We start from the raw sequence: 20065 nt of genomic DNA, 5'->3' as shown, positions 1-20065 counted from the left end.
TATATTTTGTTTGCTGGACTGTTTGTACCACGAATAAACGCCAAGATCTGCTTTATAAATTCCAAGTCTGCTGTGAACTGTGTCCAAACACACCCTACCCCGGGAAGATCCCTTACAACATATATACATATATATACATATATACATATATATATATATATATATATATATATATATATATATATATATATATATGTATATGTATATATATATATATATATATATATATATATATATATATATATATATATATATATATATATACACACATACATATATATATATATACATATATATACACATACATATATATATATATATATATATATATATATATATATATATATATATATATATATATATATATACATATATATATATATATATATATATATATATATATATATATATACATACATATACACAAACCAATCCTCAATTGACCTAAAGTGGTATGCCAATAAGAAAAACTATTGGAACCAAAAAAAATAAAAAATGTAACCTTTAGCATAACTTTAACCACTTAAGCCCCGGACCATTTTCCAGCTAAAGGACCTTTTTGCGATTCGACACTGCGCCGCTTTAACTGACAATAGCGTGGTCACGCGACATGACTCTCAAACAAAATTGGCGTCCTTTTTTCCCCACGAATAGAGCTTTCTTTTTGTGGTATTTGATCACCTCTGCGGTTTTTATTTTTTGCGCTATAAACAAAAATAGAACGACCATTTTGAAATAAAATGCATTATTTTTTTGTTTTTGCTATAATATCCCCCAAAAATATATAAAAAAAAATTGTTTTTCCTCAGTTTAGGCCGATACGTATTCTTCTACATATTTTTGGTAAAAAAAAAAAATCGCAATAAGCATTTGATTGGTTTGCGCAAAAGTTATAGCGTCTACAAAATAGGGGCTCGTTTTATGGAATTTTTATAAAAAATGTTTTTACTAGTAATGGCGGCAATCAGCGATTTTTGACTGCGACATTATGGTGGACACGTCGGACAATTCTGACACATTTTTGGGACCATTGGCATTAATACAGCAATAAGTGATATTAAAAATGTCACTGGCAGTTAAGGGGTTAACCACTAGGGGGCAGTGTAGGGGTTAAGTGTGTGTGTGTGTGTGTGTGGTTGTTTTATTTTTTTTATTTATTTTTTTTAACTGTGGGGGGCGTGGCTTGGCGTGTGACGTCACTTATCGTCTTTCCCTATAACAGGGAACAGACGATCAGTGACAGGCTCAGTAGGAAGCACAAGGAGAGGTTTGTTTACACTTACCGCTCCTCATTCTTCAGCTCTGTGACCCGATCGCTGGACACCGGCAGCAATCGTGTCCCGCGGCCACGGTCACGGAGCTCAGAACCGGGTCACGAGTGCGCCGGGGCGCACGCGCAACCCATGGCTGGGCACTTAAAGGCAACGTACCTGTACGTGCTTGTGCCCAGCCGTACCATTCTGCTGACGTATATCGGCGTTTGGCAGTCCTTAAGCGGTTAAATCTGCAGCTTTCATTAAAATCGTATATGGTGATCCTGCCGCACATGTCCTTGTTAAGGCACTTCCTGTTTTAGTGACAACGCTCTGTCTTCCAGTTGTGCTCTTCCATTGTCACTCTTTCACATGGGCTTCGTTTATAACACACACAACTGTGTTTTATTGCAGAAAGTACATTGCTTTTCTCTCCTCCAATAAAGAACCTGCCTCTTCGCACATTCTTATTTTCTTAGTTCAGTTTTTCTTTAAAAAAAAAGAAACCACTAATGCACTTAATCTGAATTTATATAAGATTAACAGCGATTATTTTTTCTGACCTTTTTACATTTCAGACAATAAATTGTTGCAGGCTTTCATTCCATTATTTGTATGTAGCGTTCTTGAGCTGAGAGGTTGTTTTTTTCTAAGCGAGAATTTGTTCCTTTTCTACAAGTTATTCTGCAGTACGGAGATCTCGGAATGACCTGAATGCTGTTGGGTAATGTTGACTATCCCGGCAGCCAATTTTGTAGAGCCTCTGTCAGGCACACCACTTTGTCCTGTGTAATCCCATCACTACTACAAATGCTAATAGGTTAATTGACTTCAGCCTCTGCCATCTGCTCCTTTAACAAAGATTTAGAATTGCCACGATTTGTGAAATGACTTTTCCATTGAGCTCTTTCATAGTGCTGGGATGATCATCTGCCCTCTATAGACCCTCAGCCATGGCACAATTCAGGCGTGTCTACAGCTGCTGTGAACTATTATTTAAAGAACTCCAGGTTATCCCGATGCACGCCCCTCCAGAACTGATTGACTGGCAGCATTGTATAAAGCAATAGAGCCCTGATTTTGCTCTCCCTATCCCAGTGTGAGTTAAATTTGCAGGAAGATAACATAAAGACAGGTTCGTGTGTCTGTGGTAGCTCATTTAATTGTACATGTTTTATAACAACAAATCTTTTGACTTCTGGACCGCCTATTGTAGTTTTACTGCTACAGTGTGGTCTTGCTGTGCTGGATCGTGTGTGTGTGTGTGTGTGTGTATGTATGTATGTATGTATGTGTGTGTGTGTGTGTGTGTGTGTGTATATATGTGTGTGTGTTCCAGTATTTCTACAGCACAGTGTGTGTGTGTGTGTACTGGTATTTCTACAGCACAAGCAGATCAGCGGGTCCCAGCCATGAATCCTCAATCAGCTGAGCAAATTACAAAACAGAGGCCTGTGTTGACAAAGAACACAGAGCTTTGTACAGACAGCAGTGATCTGCTGTCTTATTTTTTATTTTTTTTTCTCCCTGTAAAGCAGGGAGTCAAAATAGGCACATCGCTTAGTAAAAGCAGCACTTACTACACACAGTACAGTAGTTCACATTGTTAGACTGGCCATACACCTATAAATTTTCTATGGTCAGATGGAAAAAGTGTAACCAATTCCTCCATCTACGCTGAACTGTGCGGATGGAAGAATCTCCCACTGGACCAAGCTTCCATATCTTGCTAGTTGGCCCTGCTGGCTCTCACAATGCCTGTACATTCTGATTGGGTGCAGGCATTGTTTAGGTTCAGAGCCAGCGGGAACGACTAGCAAGATACTGAAGCTTGGCCCAGTGGGAGATTCCTCCATTCACACAGTTTAGCATACATGGGGAAATCTGTTGAGCTTTTTCCATCTAACCATAGAAAATCTGCAGATATTCCAAGTGTATGGCCAGCTAACCCTTTGCCCCTAGATTTCAACCCCTGCCCAGCCATTGTCATTAGTACAGTTAGCGTATCTTATTAGTACTGATCTCTGTATTAGTGTCACTGGTGATGTCAGTGGCAGTTAGTGTCAGAATGCCTGCCACGCTATCATAATCTCAGTATAAACTTTTTTTTCCTTTTTTTTTTTTTTTTGGATTATATAATAAAAAAAAATCTAAAAAAAAAAAAAAAAAACAGCGGTGATCAAATACCACCAAAAGAAAGCCCTATTTCTGTGAAAAAAATATATAAATTTAATTTGGGTACAGTGTTGCATGACCGTGCAATTACCAGTACAAATATCCCAGTGCTGAATAGCCAAAAATGGCCTGGTCATGAAGAGGTGGTAAAACCTTCCGAAGCTGTCATTTTAAGCTAGAACTGCAGAAAGGAAAGAATCTTGTTGTGGGCAATTTGACAATTTTCTAACATCACCTCTAATTTGTTTTCCCCCTAGATTCTTGAAGCCTAAATTGGGAAATCTAGTAAAGGAAAAGGAGGGGGGGTGGGGGGGTGTATTGTTATGCAATACAAATAATCAGATACCACTTCAGGCCACATGCAGCCAGTGCCGTGGTGGGTTGTATGGGGTGCAAGGTCACAAGTAGGGATTTTTAGGCCATAGTAAATGGTGACCAAGAGGTAATCAGTGTTGTACTACATTGCCATCTCTCCCTTCCCCCTCTCCCCATCGCAGCCTGATCTGTTTGTGCTCCGTTTGTAATTAATAATGTAGGTTGAGGTAGCAGCTTTGCTCTGTCACATACCTCTACCCTGGGCCTGCCTATATAAGGTTTGGGGATATGTCTGACGCAGTGACCCCGGGAACACAGCATGTTTACACATGTAAACAAAACCTCCATTACTTACATTAGCCCAAATCATTCAGAGGGGACTGCTACATTTTAATTACTGAACTGTCAACTCCAAGGCTGTGTGCCACCGTGCCATCCCTCGTGATGTTAAAATAAAGCAGGCTTTGTAAGGACGTCTCCACAAAATGTACCTTTTTTTTTTTTTTTGCTTGCTTTATACAGTACAAATGACGCTGAGGCAGGTTTGTGGACGTGGCTTTTCCTAATAACCAATTTAAAAATATGAACCAGTTTTTTTCGCACATAGAACTTCTCCAGCATGTTGGTAACACTTATGATTTTACATAGAGGGAGGGGGAAACCATTTTACTAACACAAATTTGCACAAAAGTTTACTTCATGTGCATAGACATCTATGGGTAAAAAAAAAAAGGGGGGGGTGGTAAACATCAACTCTTGCCCAGCAGGAAGAACTTTAATTTAAATTGATTGTAAAGGATCGTTTTTTGTGGTGTTTAATTTTTTTAATAACAAACATGTCATACTTGCCTCCACTGTGCAGTTTGCTTTGCACAGAGTGGCCCGAACATCCTCTTCTGGGGTCCCCGGCGGCTCTTGCATCAGACAACCCCCTAGGAGAAGCACTTTCCCAGGCCGGTTACCTTGCGAGCAAGCTCCCAAGTCCATGCCAAAAATCCAGTGAGCTCCTAACTTCCTGTTTGTGCTGACAACAATGCTTCTACACTGAAATCCAAAGCAGTGTTCTCAGCAGTCGCTGCTTCTCACCTGGTGAACTACAAAACACTTCCTTCTCGTCTCATCTAGTTAACATAACAAGGAGGTGTTCTGTTGTCCAGTTCTATAGAGAATTGCTCAATTTTCACATAACTGAATTTTTCTATTCTAGAGGCTTGGATGAAAAAATGCCCAATTGTAAAGCCCATGCAAAATCTTAGTGTGGTTCTGGAAAATTAAAGCGTTATTAAACACCAAAACCAAAAATGTAATATATCTGCAGCTTAGCAATCATTAGATGTGGCTGCATCGCTTTTTTTCTTTTTTTTTTTAGCCCTTTTTCCGTTTTCATTTGGTGTTCTGGCCAGTAACAGTAACAGACCACCTGTACTAGAGTGCCCCACTCTGGATGGAGGAACACAGGCGCATCTTTGGACAGCAGTTAGTGTATCTAAATCTGCTAATCCACCTAACACTTCCTCCACACAGACTGACAATAACAAATTGGAGCTGAATTCCAGCTCACTTTATAAGCAATTACAGCAAATGTTTTTTTCCTTTTTGGGATAAAGGTTTTACATAAGTTGATCATTGTAAACACCCCTGTCAGGAGTAAATGGTTTGTCTCATCCCTCTAGCTGCTACATCTGAATAATAGCTTGTTCTTCAGATGTAGCCAGATGTAGCCAGATTTTTTTTGGGCCAGATCCCCAGGTGAAAATAAAGGAGAGAGCCTAAAAAAGAAAACTAATGCAGCCATCATATCTAAGAATTGGTAAGCTGCAATACAATGTTTGCTTTTAGGTTTAATATGGCTTTAAAGTGGAAGTAAAGTCCTCTTTTTAACTTGTACCTGCAGGTAAGCCTATAATGAGACTTACCTGGCTTGATTTGAAGGGGGCAGTGGACAATAATGTGAAGGGGGAACTGATGTGAAGTGGGGGACTAAGGACGCTGATGTAAGAACGGGATTGTGATATAAAATGAGGGGGCTCTGATGTGAAGGATCTGAGACATCGCACAAGAATGCAATTTGGACCTCTTCTGGAAGAAGTTTTTTACTGATGGGAACGACATGAAATTTAATTCAATACTCCTGCCATACAGGAGGGCGGCACACGTTTCTGTGCGATCCCGGTGTGAACCGACCCTAAACACTCTGCCAGGAGAAGTTATTGGGGGGGGGGGGGGGGTTGTTATTGCAGGCCAGCTTCTGAAAACGCAAGATGCCTGACTTAAACATGTTGTGGTCGCAGTCCTGGATCAAGCCTGCTGTAGAGGAGTGTATCTCCTGTATTTGTTCTGGGTCAGCGACTCAGAGTATTAAAGTCAAAGCATCAGAATATCGGCCAGATTTTCTGTTTTGTCTAGTATTGGTTGTTTTTTTCTGTTGAAAGAGTTAAAGCGGAGTTCTTATTTGTTGTACTGTTCAGTGTGTACTGACATAGAGAACAGGAAATTAATGGAGGCATCTGATATAAACACTGGGAGTGGGTATCCCGGCTGAGGAGGACATGAGATGTAGAGATGCTATCTTTCCCTGTTGTTATAAAAGAACTGACCTTCCCACAATCCATTTGGCTTCAAGCCCAATTGAACCTTCAGTTTAAATTGGCTAAATACAATTGTTTTAATGTCTACCAACAAGTAATGCTGTAATTTTTTTTTTATATATAAATAAAATCCATTTGAACTAAATCAGCTAAGCGTATGCTGGGTTCGTCAAAATAAAACTTTTTCCATGTCTAAGGCCCCTTTCACACAGATGGACCGACTATCTGTTTTTTTTTTTTTTTCATCCGTCAACGGATGACAGTGCATTCCTGTGGGTAAACGGATGACCATCCATTAAAGTGGTTGTAAACCCTTACAAACCACTTTGACCTACAGGTAAGCCTAGATTAAGGCTTACCTGTAGGTCCAAGAAATATCTCCTAAACCTATATGGTTTAGGAGATATTTGCCCGAAAACAGGCACCGCTCTCTACGGCGCATGCGCCGTAGACAGCGGCACGCAGGCGCACTGAGCGTGGCGTTCTCAACGACTGAGCTGCCATGCGTGTCGGCTCCCGTGCGCATGCGCGGGAGTGACGTCATCGCGGCTTCACCGAATGACAGCTGCGGAGCTGCGAGACCCCACCAAGAAGATGGATGCGGCGGACTACAGGGGACAGCGTTGACTTCGCTGGCTCCTGTGTCAGGTAAGTGACACATAATAGACTACTATGCGATGCATAGTAGTCCATTATGCTTTGCCTTTGCAGGGAATGAAAGAGGAAGTAAACTCATCAGGGTTTACTTCCTCTTTAACCTCCGCTTCCGTTTTTATCCGTTTTTTTTTTTTTTGTTTTTTTTTTAAACGTACAAGGCTGTCCAGATGCATCAAAACTGATATTAAAGTGGTGTTGCCACCCAAAAAAAAAAACGTTTTTTTACTCGCCTCTAAATGCCTGTTGCTAGGGGGTCCCTCGTAGTCTGCCTCCTTCAGGGCTGGTGATGTCACTTCCCCTTGGCGCCACACAGTCATCTGGGACCTGTCACACGTCCTAGATGACTGTGCTGCGTATCATGGCACACTGTGTCGCTCACGCATGCGCAGCAGGTGCCTGGCTGTGAAGCTACAGCCGGGTACCCACAGTAAGAATGCCGGGTCGCTGGACCCTGGGACAGGTAAGTGTCCGATTATTAAAAGTCAGCAGCTGCAGTATTTGTAGCTGCTGACTTTTACATATTAATTTTATTTTTTTTATTTTTTTAGGGGGCACCCCACTTTAACTGACTTTAACGGACAATGTCCGTCAATGTCCGATCAGTTAAGATCCGTTTTGAAGAAACCTTTTTTTTTTCTTTTTTTTTTTTATCGGTATGGGAGGAGCAATGCTTTCTGGGTAGTTTCCTTAGGCACAGAAACTGCTGTTAATGGATCACAATGGATGTAAACGTGTGCATTAACTGATAACGGATATTAACGGAACGGAAGACGGCTGAAGCAACGGATAAGAACTGATAGGTTTTTAACGTGGCTAAACTGACGGTGCCCGTGTGAATGAGGCCTTAGGGCTCAAATCATATCGGGGGACTTGCTCTGCACAATTGTTCTCTATGTGCCCTGTTCACACCATACAATGTCTGCAGTTTTATGCACCTCTACTCACAAAAAAAAACAAAAAAACGTCCGCTTGTTGCAATGTGCAGTTGTAAAGTTGGTGTTTACTTTTTTAAACTTTAGGGTTATAAAAGAAAAACACTGTGACAGGTTGTTTTATACGTTTTGTAGTGTGTGTGCACAATGCATACCAGTGCTCACGTTATGCACACCATACCGCCCGCCTGCCTATATGAAAGAAGCCACAGCTTGGGTAGAAAAACATGCCCCCTGCCAGCAGTTACTCTGCGGTCCATCGACATCCGATCTCCCATAGGGGAGAGCGGCGCTCTGATATGTCCGTCCCTGCACAATGTGCAGAGATGGACCTGTCATCTTCCTGCTAAGCGGGGATCGATGGAGCAATCCCTGCTAAGCAAGCGGATGTCCACGGGGTGGATCATCACAAATCCGTCCCGTGTGAAAGAGCCCTTAGACCTCTGCAATCAGTAAAGCTGGCCATACAGTGGTTTTTTCTTTTTTTTTTTTTTTTTTTTTTTTCTTGAAAAAAAACCTAACCTGTCCTTGCTAAATAGCATGTATTCACAAATCTCCCTCCTCTATCCTATTTTAACAATTGCCCCACTAGCTGATTGGATGCAGACACTTTTTGGCCAACTATTTTCTGCCCGACTACTTGATTTTTACATCGAGTGACTTTGGACAGAAGGTAGTTGACTCACTGAATTTTATGGGTGCAATGCTTTGCGGGCTCATGAGTAAAAATATTGTATGCATCTAAAAATAAGGTACTAGTGCGCCCAACCCAAAATAAAGCAAACCTCAACTAAACTACCTAAAACCAAAAGACGCTGCTAACATAAATAATGATCTCTAAACTATCCAGTAAAATGTAAAAAAAGGTTACGTAGCGCTGCCTCTTTTAAAATACCTACTAAATAACATGAATCAACATCTATACATATAAATAAATGTGCAAATCTCAAAAAACGTGTGCAAAAATGCATGTGCAAATACAAGCGTGCAAATACAAGCGTGCAAAAAAATTTAACACATTACTTAAAGTGCAAAATCGCATCAAACGTGAATGGACAATTCAATATTGTAATAGTGCAAATATAGCAAGAAATGTGACCAAATCACAGTGCAGCAATGGCAAAAAAGAAAAACAAAAGAAAGTCCATGTGCAATATAAAGTGTTCAGAAATATTCCTGTGAATATCCAGTGGTGACAGTTCAATAATAATGCAATGTTGTCACAAGTGTAAACATGGTCCACCTTCAGTGCTCAAACAGTGCACCCCCCATTTCCCCCAGCCTCTCACCTCAATATGAGACCCCTCAGGGTCAAACACATATATAAGGGGGAAATTTGCTGGTGTATCTTCTGATCGTTCAGCAACACACTCAGATCGTATTACCACCGGTCATGGGGAAAGAAGAAGGGGGACTCGCGTGTGTAGAATTGCAATTTTTTAATTGAAATAAACAAAATCCACACTTACATTTAAAAAACACAGATCCGCGCTAGTAAACAAAGGCACTTCCGGTCTCGGCCGTGACCGGAAGTGATGGACGTGACACCTGGCTCCTCCCTGATGCGTTGCGTCACAGACACGTGACTTTTTCAAAGGGTCCCTTTGTATGTATGAATGAGAATCTTTAATTGGGTTTTTTCTAAACTTAAATTTTTTTTTTTTTTCATTTTACTTTTTATTAAGAGTGGCGAAGAATACATTATCATTTAACATTCCATCAGATACAAACATATCCTTTTAACGTTCAGGTTAATTTAATATTACACAGTGTATATCCCTATAAATGAACCTTTACCTGTTATCTTGCACCTGCACCATGTTCCCGGGACCTGAGGTACTTATAAACTTTTCAATCTGAAAGTTAGTGTCGAACAAGATGACAGGTGATTAAGAGGTTCATCTGAACTTGGTGATTATAATAATTTCCAGCCTTTAATCAAAATAATTCTCTATTCCTTCCCGTCTCTCCTGATTCTAGAAAACCACCACTGTCTGGTCCCTTGCTGCCCGCTCTGCCACCATTAATTATTAGGTTATATAGGAAGAAGCGTAATTGGTACAAAGTGGCTATATCTGAATGTTTTATAGTGTAACCTTTGGAGATAATGCTTTTGATTTTCTGTTGCATTGTATTAGAGTGATTTAATATGTTTATCAAAAAGAATCAATACAATTCCTGTGCTGCTCTTACAAAAGAGCATATCCTTGTCCTGCAATTACAAAATTTAGATGGGAAATTTGTAAAATGGTTTGACTGAGGGAGGGGGGATATTTCTTTCTTTTATTTGTACCATTCTTTTTTAATGTATTCTGAGTGCCTGAAGTTTTACTTATTGTATGGTTGGACTGAAGCTGTATCGTATAGATAATATAATATTCACTAGAGTGTGGCAAAAATTGTATTGGTTTCCAAGACAGAGAATCCCAACCAAAACCGTCTATGATGGCTGTTTGTTGAACTTCTGGTCCCCATATGCATTCAGGCCTATATTCCTTTGGAGAGTCACTAGAGGTGGATGAAAGTCGAAAGTGTCTTCAAAGGAAAATGTAACTGTAATGGCTTGGGCTCCCTTTTACTTGACTAACTTGAGCTCCCTTTTATTTGATTAGCTTTACAAATGTGTTCAAGTCCTCTTACTTTTTAAGCTGCATTAAAATATATATGTGCACCAGGCAAATCTAGTGCTGGAATTCGGCACTCCGTGCTGCACACCAGGACCTATACAGCCATCTTTACTTCTAGCATCATCGGGGTCCCCATAGTGTTGTGCCACAAGGTCTGGCCACTGTGTTGAAGCTGATGCCCGCTGGGCATCATATGTGATGTGCAGAGAGTTTCAGGATTGGAGAGGAGACGACATTCTTGCCTAGACGATAACTGAAGCAGGGGGCAGGCTGAAGCTTAAGAGTAAATAAAGTCTGTATTTGTAGATTACGAGGGGATTCCAGTAACGTTTATTATTGTGAAGGTCCACTTTCATTTTTGTGTGTATGCTGTATACAGGTATGTGTGTATTTATGTTTATACAGAAATACCGGATATGGCTTGAAACTGCTTTCTTATACCTGTGAAATTCTTGCTGGAAGGTTGGTTCCTATTAGCGTAGGCACACCCCTGACCCTACATCTCCCAAGAGCCCTTTTCCTGCACACAGTGTGTAGGTATACACCATAAGAATAATGAAAAAAGGGTCTACTAATTATGCGTGTGAGTAAATACTGTGAATTGATCATTAAGGGCTGCCCTCTAACCTCTATACAGGTACCTAAAAAAGAAAAACTGGGTTCCCCATAGAGAGGTAATCCCAAAGAAAAGGAGGCTCACTGAGGGACAGTACAGCAACAAAGTTAATCTATACTATTTATTAGGATTAAATAAATATTCAATATAATGTAATATACACAGACAAAAATCTATTACTCTAAAACACGCCCTAAAGCCGGGTCAAAGACCACTGTACAACTAACTTCACATCGAAAAACTGCTATCGATTGAAACAAATGGTTCAAACAAAGCAGGCACAAGGAGGAGAAAACACATAGACAGTGCTTACATAAAACAAAAAGAACACACACATACATGTCCGGACGATGACGAAATTGTTGTCGATCCAGGCTGATGCAAATCAATGTGCATCAGCGCAAGCTAATTAGCAATATAGGTTCCACATCAATTTCACCGAAGGGCTCGAGCCTGATGAAAAGGAAAAACCATGAAAGTAATGGTGACTGAATGGTAACTGAAGAATTTGCCTCAAATATGTGATCGTATAGGAATTAAATAATTCCTTAATCGTTTAAAGTCACTTTGAATCAATTGCCATCAATTCTTCATATGGGGACAAATGTCCATCAAATGCAGCGGTTCCAGACAGTGTAAACAATACAGAAATCCCTTGGAGACATATGTAATCGAAAGAATGTCGGATTACCAAACAAGCAGCGAAAAAGCCTGGTCAACGTATCTTTTCTCAGTATGTATCTGGCAGTTCGGCAAAAGTGGACTCCTTGCCGATCCTCCCGCAAGCAGTCTCTTATGGTAAACAATGTACACATCACTGAGTTTGAGTTTTCAAAATTGACAATTGATGTTGTATATACTTGCAAAGTGGGGACTTAGTTCAAATTATACCGTCCTGCCAGAATACAGTCACCCATACCTGATACAGCAATTTACAAGGTTTACCTGGGCTTCTAAGATGCGCACATTGGTTCCGCTGTTGCAGTTGCCATTGGCTGTAGACAGGCTAATACCTGTGTCCTTAGCGCAGGCTCATGGCTCGATCAGGGATGATCGCCGCTTCACGGCAGCGCTGCGTCCGATCGGATGTGATGTCAACGCGTTTCACAACAATGTGTAGCTTCATCTGGACTTCAGTTACCATTCAGTCATCATTACTTTCATGGTTTTTCCTTTTCATCAGGCTCGAGCCCTTCGGTGAAATTGGTGTGGAACCTATATTGCTAATTAGCTTGCGTTGATGCACATTGATTTGCATCAGCCTGGATCGACGCCAATTTATTCAGCGTCCGGACGTGTATGTGTGTGTTCTTTTGTTTTATGTAAGCACTGTCTATGTGTTTTCTCCTCACTTGTGCCTGCTTTGATCGAACCATTTGTTTCAATCGATGGCATTTTTTCGATGTGAAGTTAGTTGTACAGTGGTCTTTGACCCGGCCTTAGGGCGTGTTTTAGAGTAATAGATTTTTGTACTGTGTATATTACATTATATTGAATATTTAATCCTAATAGTATAGATTAACTTTGGTGTACTGTCCCTCAGTGAGCGTCCTTTTCTTTGAGTTTACCCCTCTATGGGGAACCCCGTTTTTTTCTTTTTTAGGTACAGTGTGTAGGTAGGCTGCTGTGAGTCAAGGCGGTAGTATCGTTTGCTGGAAAATAAATCGATGAGACTAATGTCCTAAAATTTTGAGAGTGCAAAATCTGGTGCAGCTGTGCATGGTAACCAATTGGCTTCTAACTTCAGCTTGTTCAATTAAGCTTTGACAACAAAACCTGGAAGCTGGTTGCAAAATCTGTTGCAGCTGTGCATAGAAACCAGTCGGCTTCCAGGTTTTTTGCCAAAGCTTAAATGAACAAGCTGAAGTTAGAAGCCGATTGTCTACCATGCACAGCTGCACCAGATTTTGCACTCTAGTTTTAGTAAATCAACCCCATTGATTCCTTGCTTCTGGGTTTTGACAACCTATAGACGTCTATTTATTTATTTTCTTTTGCAGATACTATTAATTTTAGTAAATCAACGCCAAAGTATGAATGTGAAGCAGGACAGAGATAATTGGGGATGGGCAGTTTTTTTTTATAGTCCAGCAGGAAATTGGTCAGGGCTGAAAATTCTGCTACAGAATTCAGTGCTGCAGCAAGCACTCTGTTATCAATCACCAGCAGAAAGATAGGACCTTACTGTTTTTAGTAGAATCAACAGGTATTTTTCTGTGTTTGCTACAGTTTTCAAAGGTTTTAACATGGGAAAATGTGCATGTATTGCACAAAATGTTTTCTTTTATTTTGCCCAGACATGCACTTTAAAAAGATTGTACATTTCCTTCAGATAACAAGTACCACTTCAGGGAACCTCATAAACTATTTGCAATTACTTATGTAGTAGTTCAGCACTCTCATTCTTGGATCACAAGGGCTTCTCCCTGCAGACAATGACCACATGGCCCCACCAAGTGCAGAAATCTCCCAGATCTTCCTAGTCTGCTCAGTGTTTTCCCAAATAAACATTGAGCTACATTAGCTTAGAGCTGTCCTGTGTTGCCTGGGACCATTGCTGTGCTGGTGTATATCTTCAGTGTTGTCTAAAACACATGGACACTCCACTTCACTTCAGTTCCCAGGGAGTTTTACCTTTGTCAAGTGCTAAGCTTGGCTGTACATGTAAAAATCAAGTTGTTCAATCTTGATTTCAATTTCAGTTTGCTTATAAGAAAAATGCATTTAATGAATTAAAATCCACTATTTTTAGTCTGTTGCTGTGTATAGGATTATTTGACAGGATTCCTGTTTTCAATTTATTTTAATTTCATTGCAGTTATCCTTTTAATGTACTAAATCTAATCGAATCTGTAAAATTGTCCATCGATTAAATTAATTGATAGTGGGTTGACTTTGTCCTTTCTTTCCATAAACTATGTGAAATTAGCTCAGTTGTGCTTCTGTAGAACGGTATAAATCCAAATAAAAAAAAATTACAGAAAACTGCTACGTGTATGAACAACATGGATAAAAATAAACTGCATAAAACCCATTCAGACAGGGAGAGAGGGGGCAGCTCTTGTAGCCAATCAGGTTTACTGCTTGCATATATACTGACAAGGTAATTGTTCACAGTAGTAATCAGCAGAGGGGTCAGCGTCTAAATCTACTACTGCTCCTTCACTGCCCAGTCACAGGCTGTGGGCAAGGGAGATCACCCAACTTTATTTTTAAAAGTGGAAGTAAACCCTCTTATTGTTTTCAGCCAAGGAAACTGCCATCTTGGCCTCTGTTTGATCTTCGAGCTGCATATGTGATCAGTTATGACACCAGCCATTAAATGGTTTGACAGTTTGGTTTACAGCACAAGCAAATGTGACTGGTGGCAATCCCAGCATGCATCTGTTTTCTGATATGTGAAATAAGTGGGTTTACTTCTGCTTTAAGGCCCGGTTCACACTGGTGTTGCATGCACACCGACTTTGGGAGCACATGTCGCATCACAGGTCACACCTTTAAGTGCAATGGAACCCCTCTAATAGGAGTGACTTGAATCACTTAGACAAAAAAGGTTCCTGCGCTACATTTGGTCTGACTTTGACACGACTTGTATTGACTTCTGTTAAAGCGGAGGTCCACCCTAAAGTGGACCTTCCGCTCATCGGAACCCTCCCCCCCTCCGGCGCCACAATTGGCACCTTTCAGGGGGGAGGGGGGTGCAGATACCTGTACAGGTATCTGCACCCACTTCCGGGATAGCTCTCTGCTGAAAGGGGCGTAGATTACGCCCCTTTCCGTAAGTGCCCGCCCCTTTCCGCAAGTGCCCCGCTGCCTGCTGGGAAACACACAGATCCCACAGGCAGCGGGGACCGTCCTTATTGCACAGCGCGACTCGCGCATGCGCAGTAGGGAACCGGGAAATGAAGCTGAAAGGCTCCATTTCCTGATTCCCATACCCAAGATGGCGGCGGCAGGACCCGAGAGACGATCTAGAGATCGGCTTCGGGTGCCGACATCGCGGGCGCGCTGGACAGGTAAGTGTCACTATTTTAAAAGTTAGCAGCTGCAGTATTTGTAGCTGCTGGCTTTTAAAAAAAAAAAAAAAAACGCGGAGTCCCGGCGGACTCCCGCTTTAAAGAAGTCATATGCAAGTGGTGCCAATGTTGCATGACTTTGAAGTCACGGCAGTGTGTATCGGACCTTAGTGAAGAAGAGAAAAGTCGGGTCACCAGGTTGGCTGTTCTGTATGCCTGGGTTAAAATGATCTGCTTAACATTTCTTCATTTGTGACTTTTGGTAATTTGTTTTTTGTTTTTTTTTTCACAGCAGCCATTAACTTGGCAAAACTGAAGCTCTTCCGGCACTACTATGTAATGGTGAGTGTGTAAGATATAAGGAGCTGGATGACAAAGGGAGGGGAGTTGTTAGTAAAAATGCTGGCTTTGGTTCTGTATGTTGGAAAATATAGTGAAAGCTGAATATTACTCTGGCTCGTTATTTTATAACATGTAATTCCAGTGAACATTGTGCCTGGCTTAATTTAGTGTCTACCTGATGATTTGGAGTCAAGCCTTAAACACGTTTTCACACAAGCGTCCTGTTCATTACACCTGTGCAAAGAACCATATTTACCTGCAGGGGAGGCACGGGTGTTTGTGCAGACAGCCGGTTCAATTTAATGACATGCAGCACCTGTGCCTCCCATGCAGGTAAAGACGGCCCTTTGATTGGGTGTATAGAACAGACTGCTGGAGTGGAAAGGGTTTAACTATGTTCTCTCAATTCCACTAAGAATTAAAGCAATGGTAAAGCCACCTGAATGAGTTCTACCTACAGATAGGCTTATAATAAGGCTTACCTTTAGGTACAGTGAATGTGTCCTAAACATGCACCGTTTAGGAGATATTTACTTTAGTAGCAGCCAGTGACGTTGTTGGCACACTGAGTCGATGGTGCCATCCATTTGGAACTCTGTTCTACAGGCCGTAACTCCTATGCGTGGGAGTGACTAAACTGTGACTCGGCCATTAAAATGGATGGAGCCCGTGAACCTGTAAGGAAGACTGGGTGAAGATTGAAGCCCTGTCAATGGTGACAATGATGCATTATTAGCACATGATGACGTTATCCTGCAAGTACCATATTTTTCCATACTGGATTTAAAAAACCTCCACAACTGGATCAATCCATGCCACTGTGGCGAAGAACGAGGTTCTGCCTGTAATGCTTTTCTTTGAGGACTGAACCCTAGGAACCAGGACTATTTTTGGTCTTGCTACATTACCTAAAGTTGTCCTGAGGGGTGCTTTACAGGTCCAAAGGAGTGGAATCCCTAAGGGACCCGGTCTTTGAAGGTTTAACTACGCTGCTGGCCATGATGGGTGAAGTTTGGATCTGTTTTCAGCAGTATCCTGCAGCGAGGATAAGATAAGGGGAGAAGCCTAGGAACTGTAAAATGACCACCTATTCTCTCTCTCTCTCTATATCTATATCTATATCTATATCATCTAGTATATTACACTTGCCTTGTACGATGCCTTTTTCAGCTGTGTCCAGCTATAGCAGCAGGTGTGGCCGCTGCAGCCAGAGGGGGGTTCTTAATTGAACAGATGGTGTCTCTTCTGAGGGATCTAAAGGGGATACAGCAGTAGTTTATGAACATACAAAAACAGCCATTTTCAATTATTTTGCATAAAGTGAAGTCTTCCTTTAAAACTCGGAGCCTAACAAACACTGCTGACATAAATTCCCCTCCCCTCCTGGAGAGGTGCGGTAATAGCTTCCACTGTTTGTATTATCAGACTTGCCCTTGTTGAGGCTGGACAGGCGTTCAGCCCCTGTATAGCATTGCAGACTCTAAAAAGTCTGGCTGCCGGCGCCGCCTCCTCCCCTTGGGGTCTGCAACGGGGGGCCTGGTATTGCAGTGGGGCGTGGCTCTGGCACTAGGGCGGAAGACACTGAGGACGCCTAATCAGGTTCTGGTTACTCAGCATCAAAGGCTGATCCTTCTAATCGCTGGTACAAATCTCTTACAGAGATGATTAGTGCCTCTTTCAAGCTACCTCTAGTAGAGTCAGCTGATCTGTTTTTTTCTTAGGTTCCTTAAAACCTTCACTGCTTTTTCCATGCGTTTCCTGTACATGCATAGATCCACTAATCTAAAAGAATATAAATCAGTTCCTGAAGATCCGCTCCTTTCTATGGAGTCGATCAAGTTAGTAGTTTCTATCCTACAAGGAGGAAAACTTCTGGTGCCTATCGGCTTCAGGGATGCATATCTACATATCCATATATTTCCCGCTCACCAAAGGTTTCTACGGTTCGAAGTAGAACAGCAGCATTTCAGTTTATAGCCTTGTCCTTCAGGCCAGCTACAGCGCCCGAGTGTTGGCAAAGGTGCTAGCCCTACCTCTAGCCAGGCCAAGGGCACAGGGCTTAAACAGTCTTGGTATACCTAGACGATCAATTGCTAATAGACCAATCGGTGTTCAGAGTAAGGTGTATGCATTACAACCAGTTACCGGGAAAAGTATGGGTTGTGTTCTCAGTCCAGTGAAGTCTCCCTTAAAACGGCTAAATAATCTGGAGTATTTGGGTCTGTTCATAGATACAGCCTAGAAAGAGTGTTCTTGCCCAGGCAAAAAAAAAAAACTTCATAAGAGAGTTGGTGCGGATGGTCAGGTCAAAAGTAGATCCCTCCATTCGCCTTTGCATGAGGTTGTAGAAAGGATGGTGGCTTCATTTGAAGCGGTTCCCTATTCCCAGTTCCATTCGAGACTGCTGCAAAACAGTAATCTATCTAACAAGACGATTTAGGCTTTGAACTTGCCAATGCGACTGTCCCCAAGCCTCAATTGGTGGTTACTAACCAGAATCTGCTGAAAGGAAAATCGTTCAGACCTGTTATCTGGAAAGTGGTAATGACAGATGCCAGCCTTTCAGGCTGGGGAGCAGTACTAAGGTAGACAACTGTCCAAGGACAGTGGTCAAGAACTGGAAGAGCCTTGCCCATCAGCATCCTAGAGATTCGCCATTGCGTCTGGCTCTGAAGACCTGGATTTCCAGGTTAAGGGATTGTCCTGTCAGGGTCCAATCTATCAATGCCACGGTTGTGGCCTATATCAATTGCCATGGAGGCACCAAGAGTCTCAGCACAGAGAGAGGTGAACCATATTCTCACTGTGACAGAATTAAATATTTTGTGCCTATCAGCAGTCTTCATTCCGTGAATAGAGAATTGACAGGCAAACTACTTAAGTCGCCAGCAGTTATTCCCAGGGGAATGGTTTCTTTACCCCGACATATTCTCGGGCTGTTTGTCAAAGATGGGGGACTAGATCTTCTAGCGTCCAGTTCAACATAAAGTTAATCAACTTTGTGTCCACAACAAAAGATCTATTTGCATGCAGAACAGATGCGTTGGTAAAACCGGGGGATCCGCTTTCACTGATCTATGCATTTCCTCCTGTTCAATTGATGCCTCAATGACTTTGCAGGATCAAACTGGAAAGAAAACAGGTAATTCTGGCAGCACCAGCATGGCCCAGGTGGTCATAGTATGCAGAAATCGTAAAGATGGAGTGGAGGATCCATGGTCCCTTACACTAAGACCCCACCTGCTCTCACAGGGGCCGATATTCCATCCTACTTTACGAACGCTAAATTTAATAGCCTGGCTATTGAAATCCACATTCTGAGGAAACGGGGGCTTTCCGGGTCAGTTATCTCTACTTTGACTAATACAAGGAAACCAACTTTCAGAACTATATACATTATAGAGTCTGGAAGGCTTATGTTTCCTGGTGTGACTCCAAGGAGTTGACAGCCTTGGAGATATATCATAGGCAAAATTCTTGCCATTCTACAATTGGGCATATAGATGAAGTTGGCCTTGAGTGCTCTTAAGGGCTAAGGCTCAGCCTTCTCCGATTTTATTTAAAAAAATGCATTTTTAGTCCGGGGTTGATGCGGATTCCTCCAACAGTTATATCACCTTTTAAGCCCTTGGGACTTGATTTTAATTTTGTTAGTGTTACAAAAACCATTTGAACCGATGCAGCATATTCCCTTAGCCCTTCTGACAAGGAAGCTGGTATTTTTGGTTGCTATATCTTCAGCAAGGAGGTTTTTGAAATTGGCTGCTCTTTCTTGTAAAGAGCCATATTTGATTATTCATGAGGACAGAGTGGCATTGCGCCCTCGTCCAGGATTTTGCCAAAAGTGGTTTCAGGTTTTCACTTAAACTAAGATATTGTCTTACCATCGTTTTTTCCAAAACCATGTTTCAGGGAAGAAAAGTCACTACCTTGTCTTGATGTGGTGAGAGCAATGACAATATTTTTAAAGACAATTGCTCAGATTCTTAAGACTGATGTCTTGTTTATTCTGCCAGAGCGTCCTAAGAAGGGACAGACAGCGTCGAAATCCACTGTCGCAAAGTGGATTCAGCAAGTTATAATTCAAACTTATAATTAAGGGGTAAAATCCCCCTTTTCAAGTTGAGGCGCACTCCACCAAGGGCGGTTAGTGCTTCTAGGGCAATGCGTCACCAGGCCTTCATGGCTCAAATCTGTAAGGCTGCAACTTTGGTCTTCAGTGCATACATTCACAAAAATATCAGGTGGATGTAAGGAGGTATGAGGATATCACTTTTAAGCGCAGTACGCTGCAGGCAGCAGTATAAGTCCTCAAGTCTGGGGTACCCTGCGGGTTGTCTCTCCCTCCCCTCAAGTAGCATTGCTATGGGATGTCCCATTAAGTAATTACTTAAGGCTTTGTGTCCCATGATGTACGATTTTTATTACAGCTTACCTGTAAAATCCTTTCCTTGGACTACATCATGGGACACAGTGGTCCCTCCTCTCTTTTGGGATTTAAGTATATTGCTTTGCTACAAAAACTGATGTGCTTCTGGAAGGAG

At 41.7% G+C, this 20065-nt stretch overlaps 1 protein-coding gene across 4 annotated transcripts in view; it reads left to right on the top strand.

Annotated features, from left to right (window-relative positions):
- Positions 1–20065, top strand: part of GPR107 (G protein-coupled receptor 107) — a 168788-nt gene that overhangs the window by 121321 nt on the left and 27402 nt on the right. For 3 of the 4 annotated variants that reach the window (XM_077478255.1, XM_077478281.1, XM_077478273.1), the window contains one exon: positions 15472–15521. In XM_077478255.1, the coding sequence (XP_077334381.1) occupies positions 15472–15521 (50 nt within the window). The remainder of the gene's footprint in view (positions 1–15471; positions 15522–20065) is intronic. The other variant, XM_077478264.1, reaches the window with a different exon arrangement.

Source organism: Lithobates pipiens, unplaced genomic scaffold (assembly GCF_037356315.1).
Source record: "Lithobates pipiens isolate NorthernLeopardFrog02 unplaced genomic scaffold, aLitPip1_a1.2 Scaffold_1, whole genome shotgun sequence".
Taxonomy (NCBI): domain Eukaryota; kingdom Metazoa; phylum Chordata; class Amphibia; order Anura; family Ranidae; genus Lithobates; species Lithobates pipiens.
This window is presented reverse-complemented; position numbering and strand designations above follow the sequence as displayed.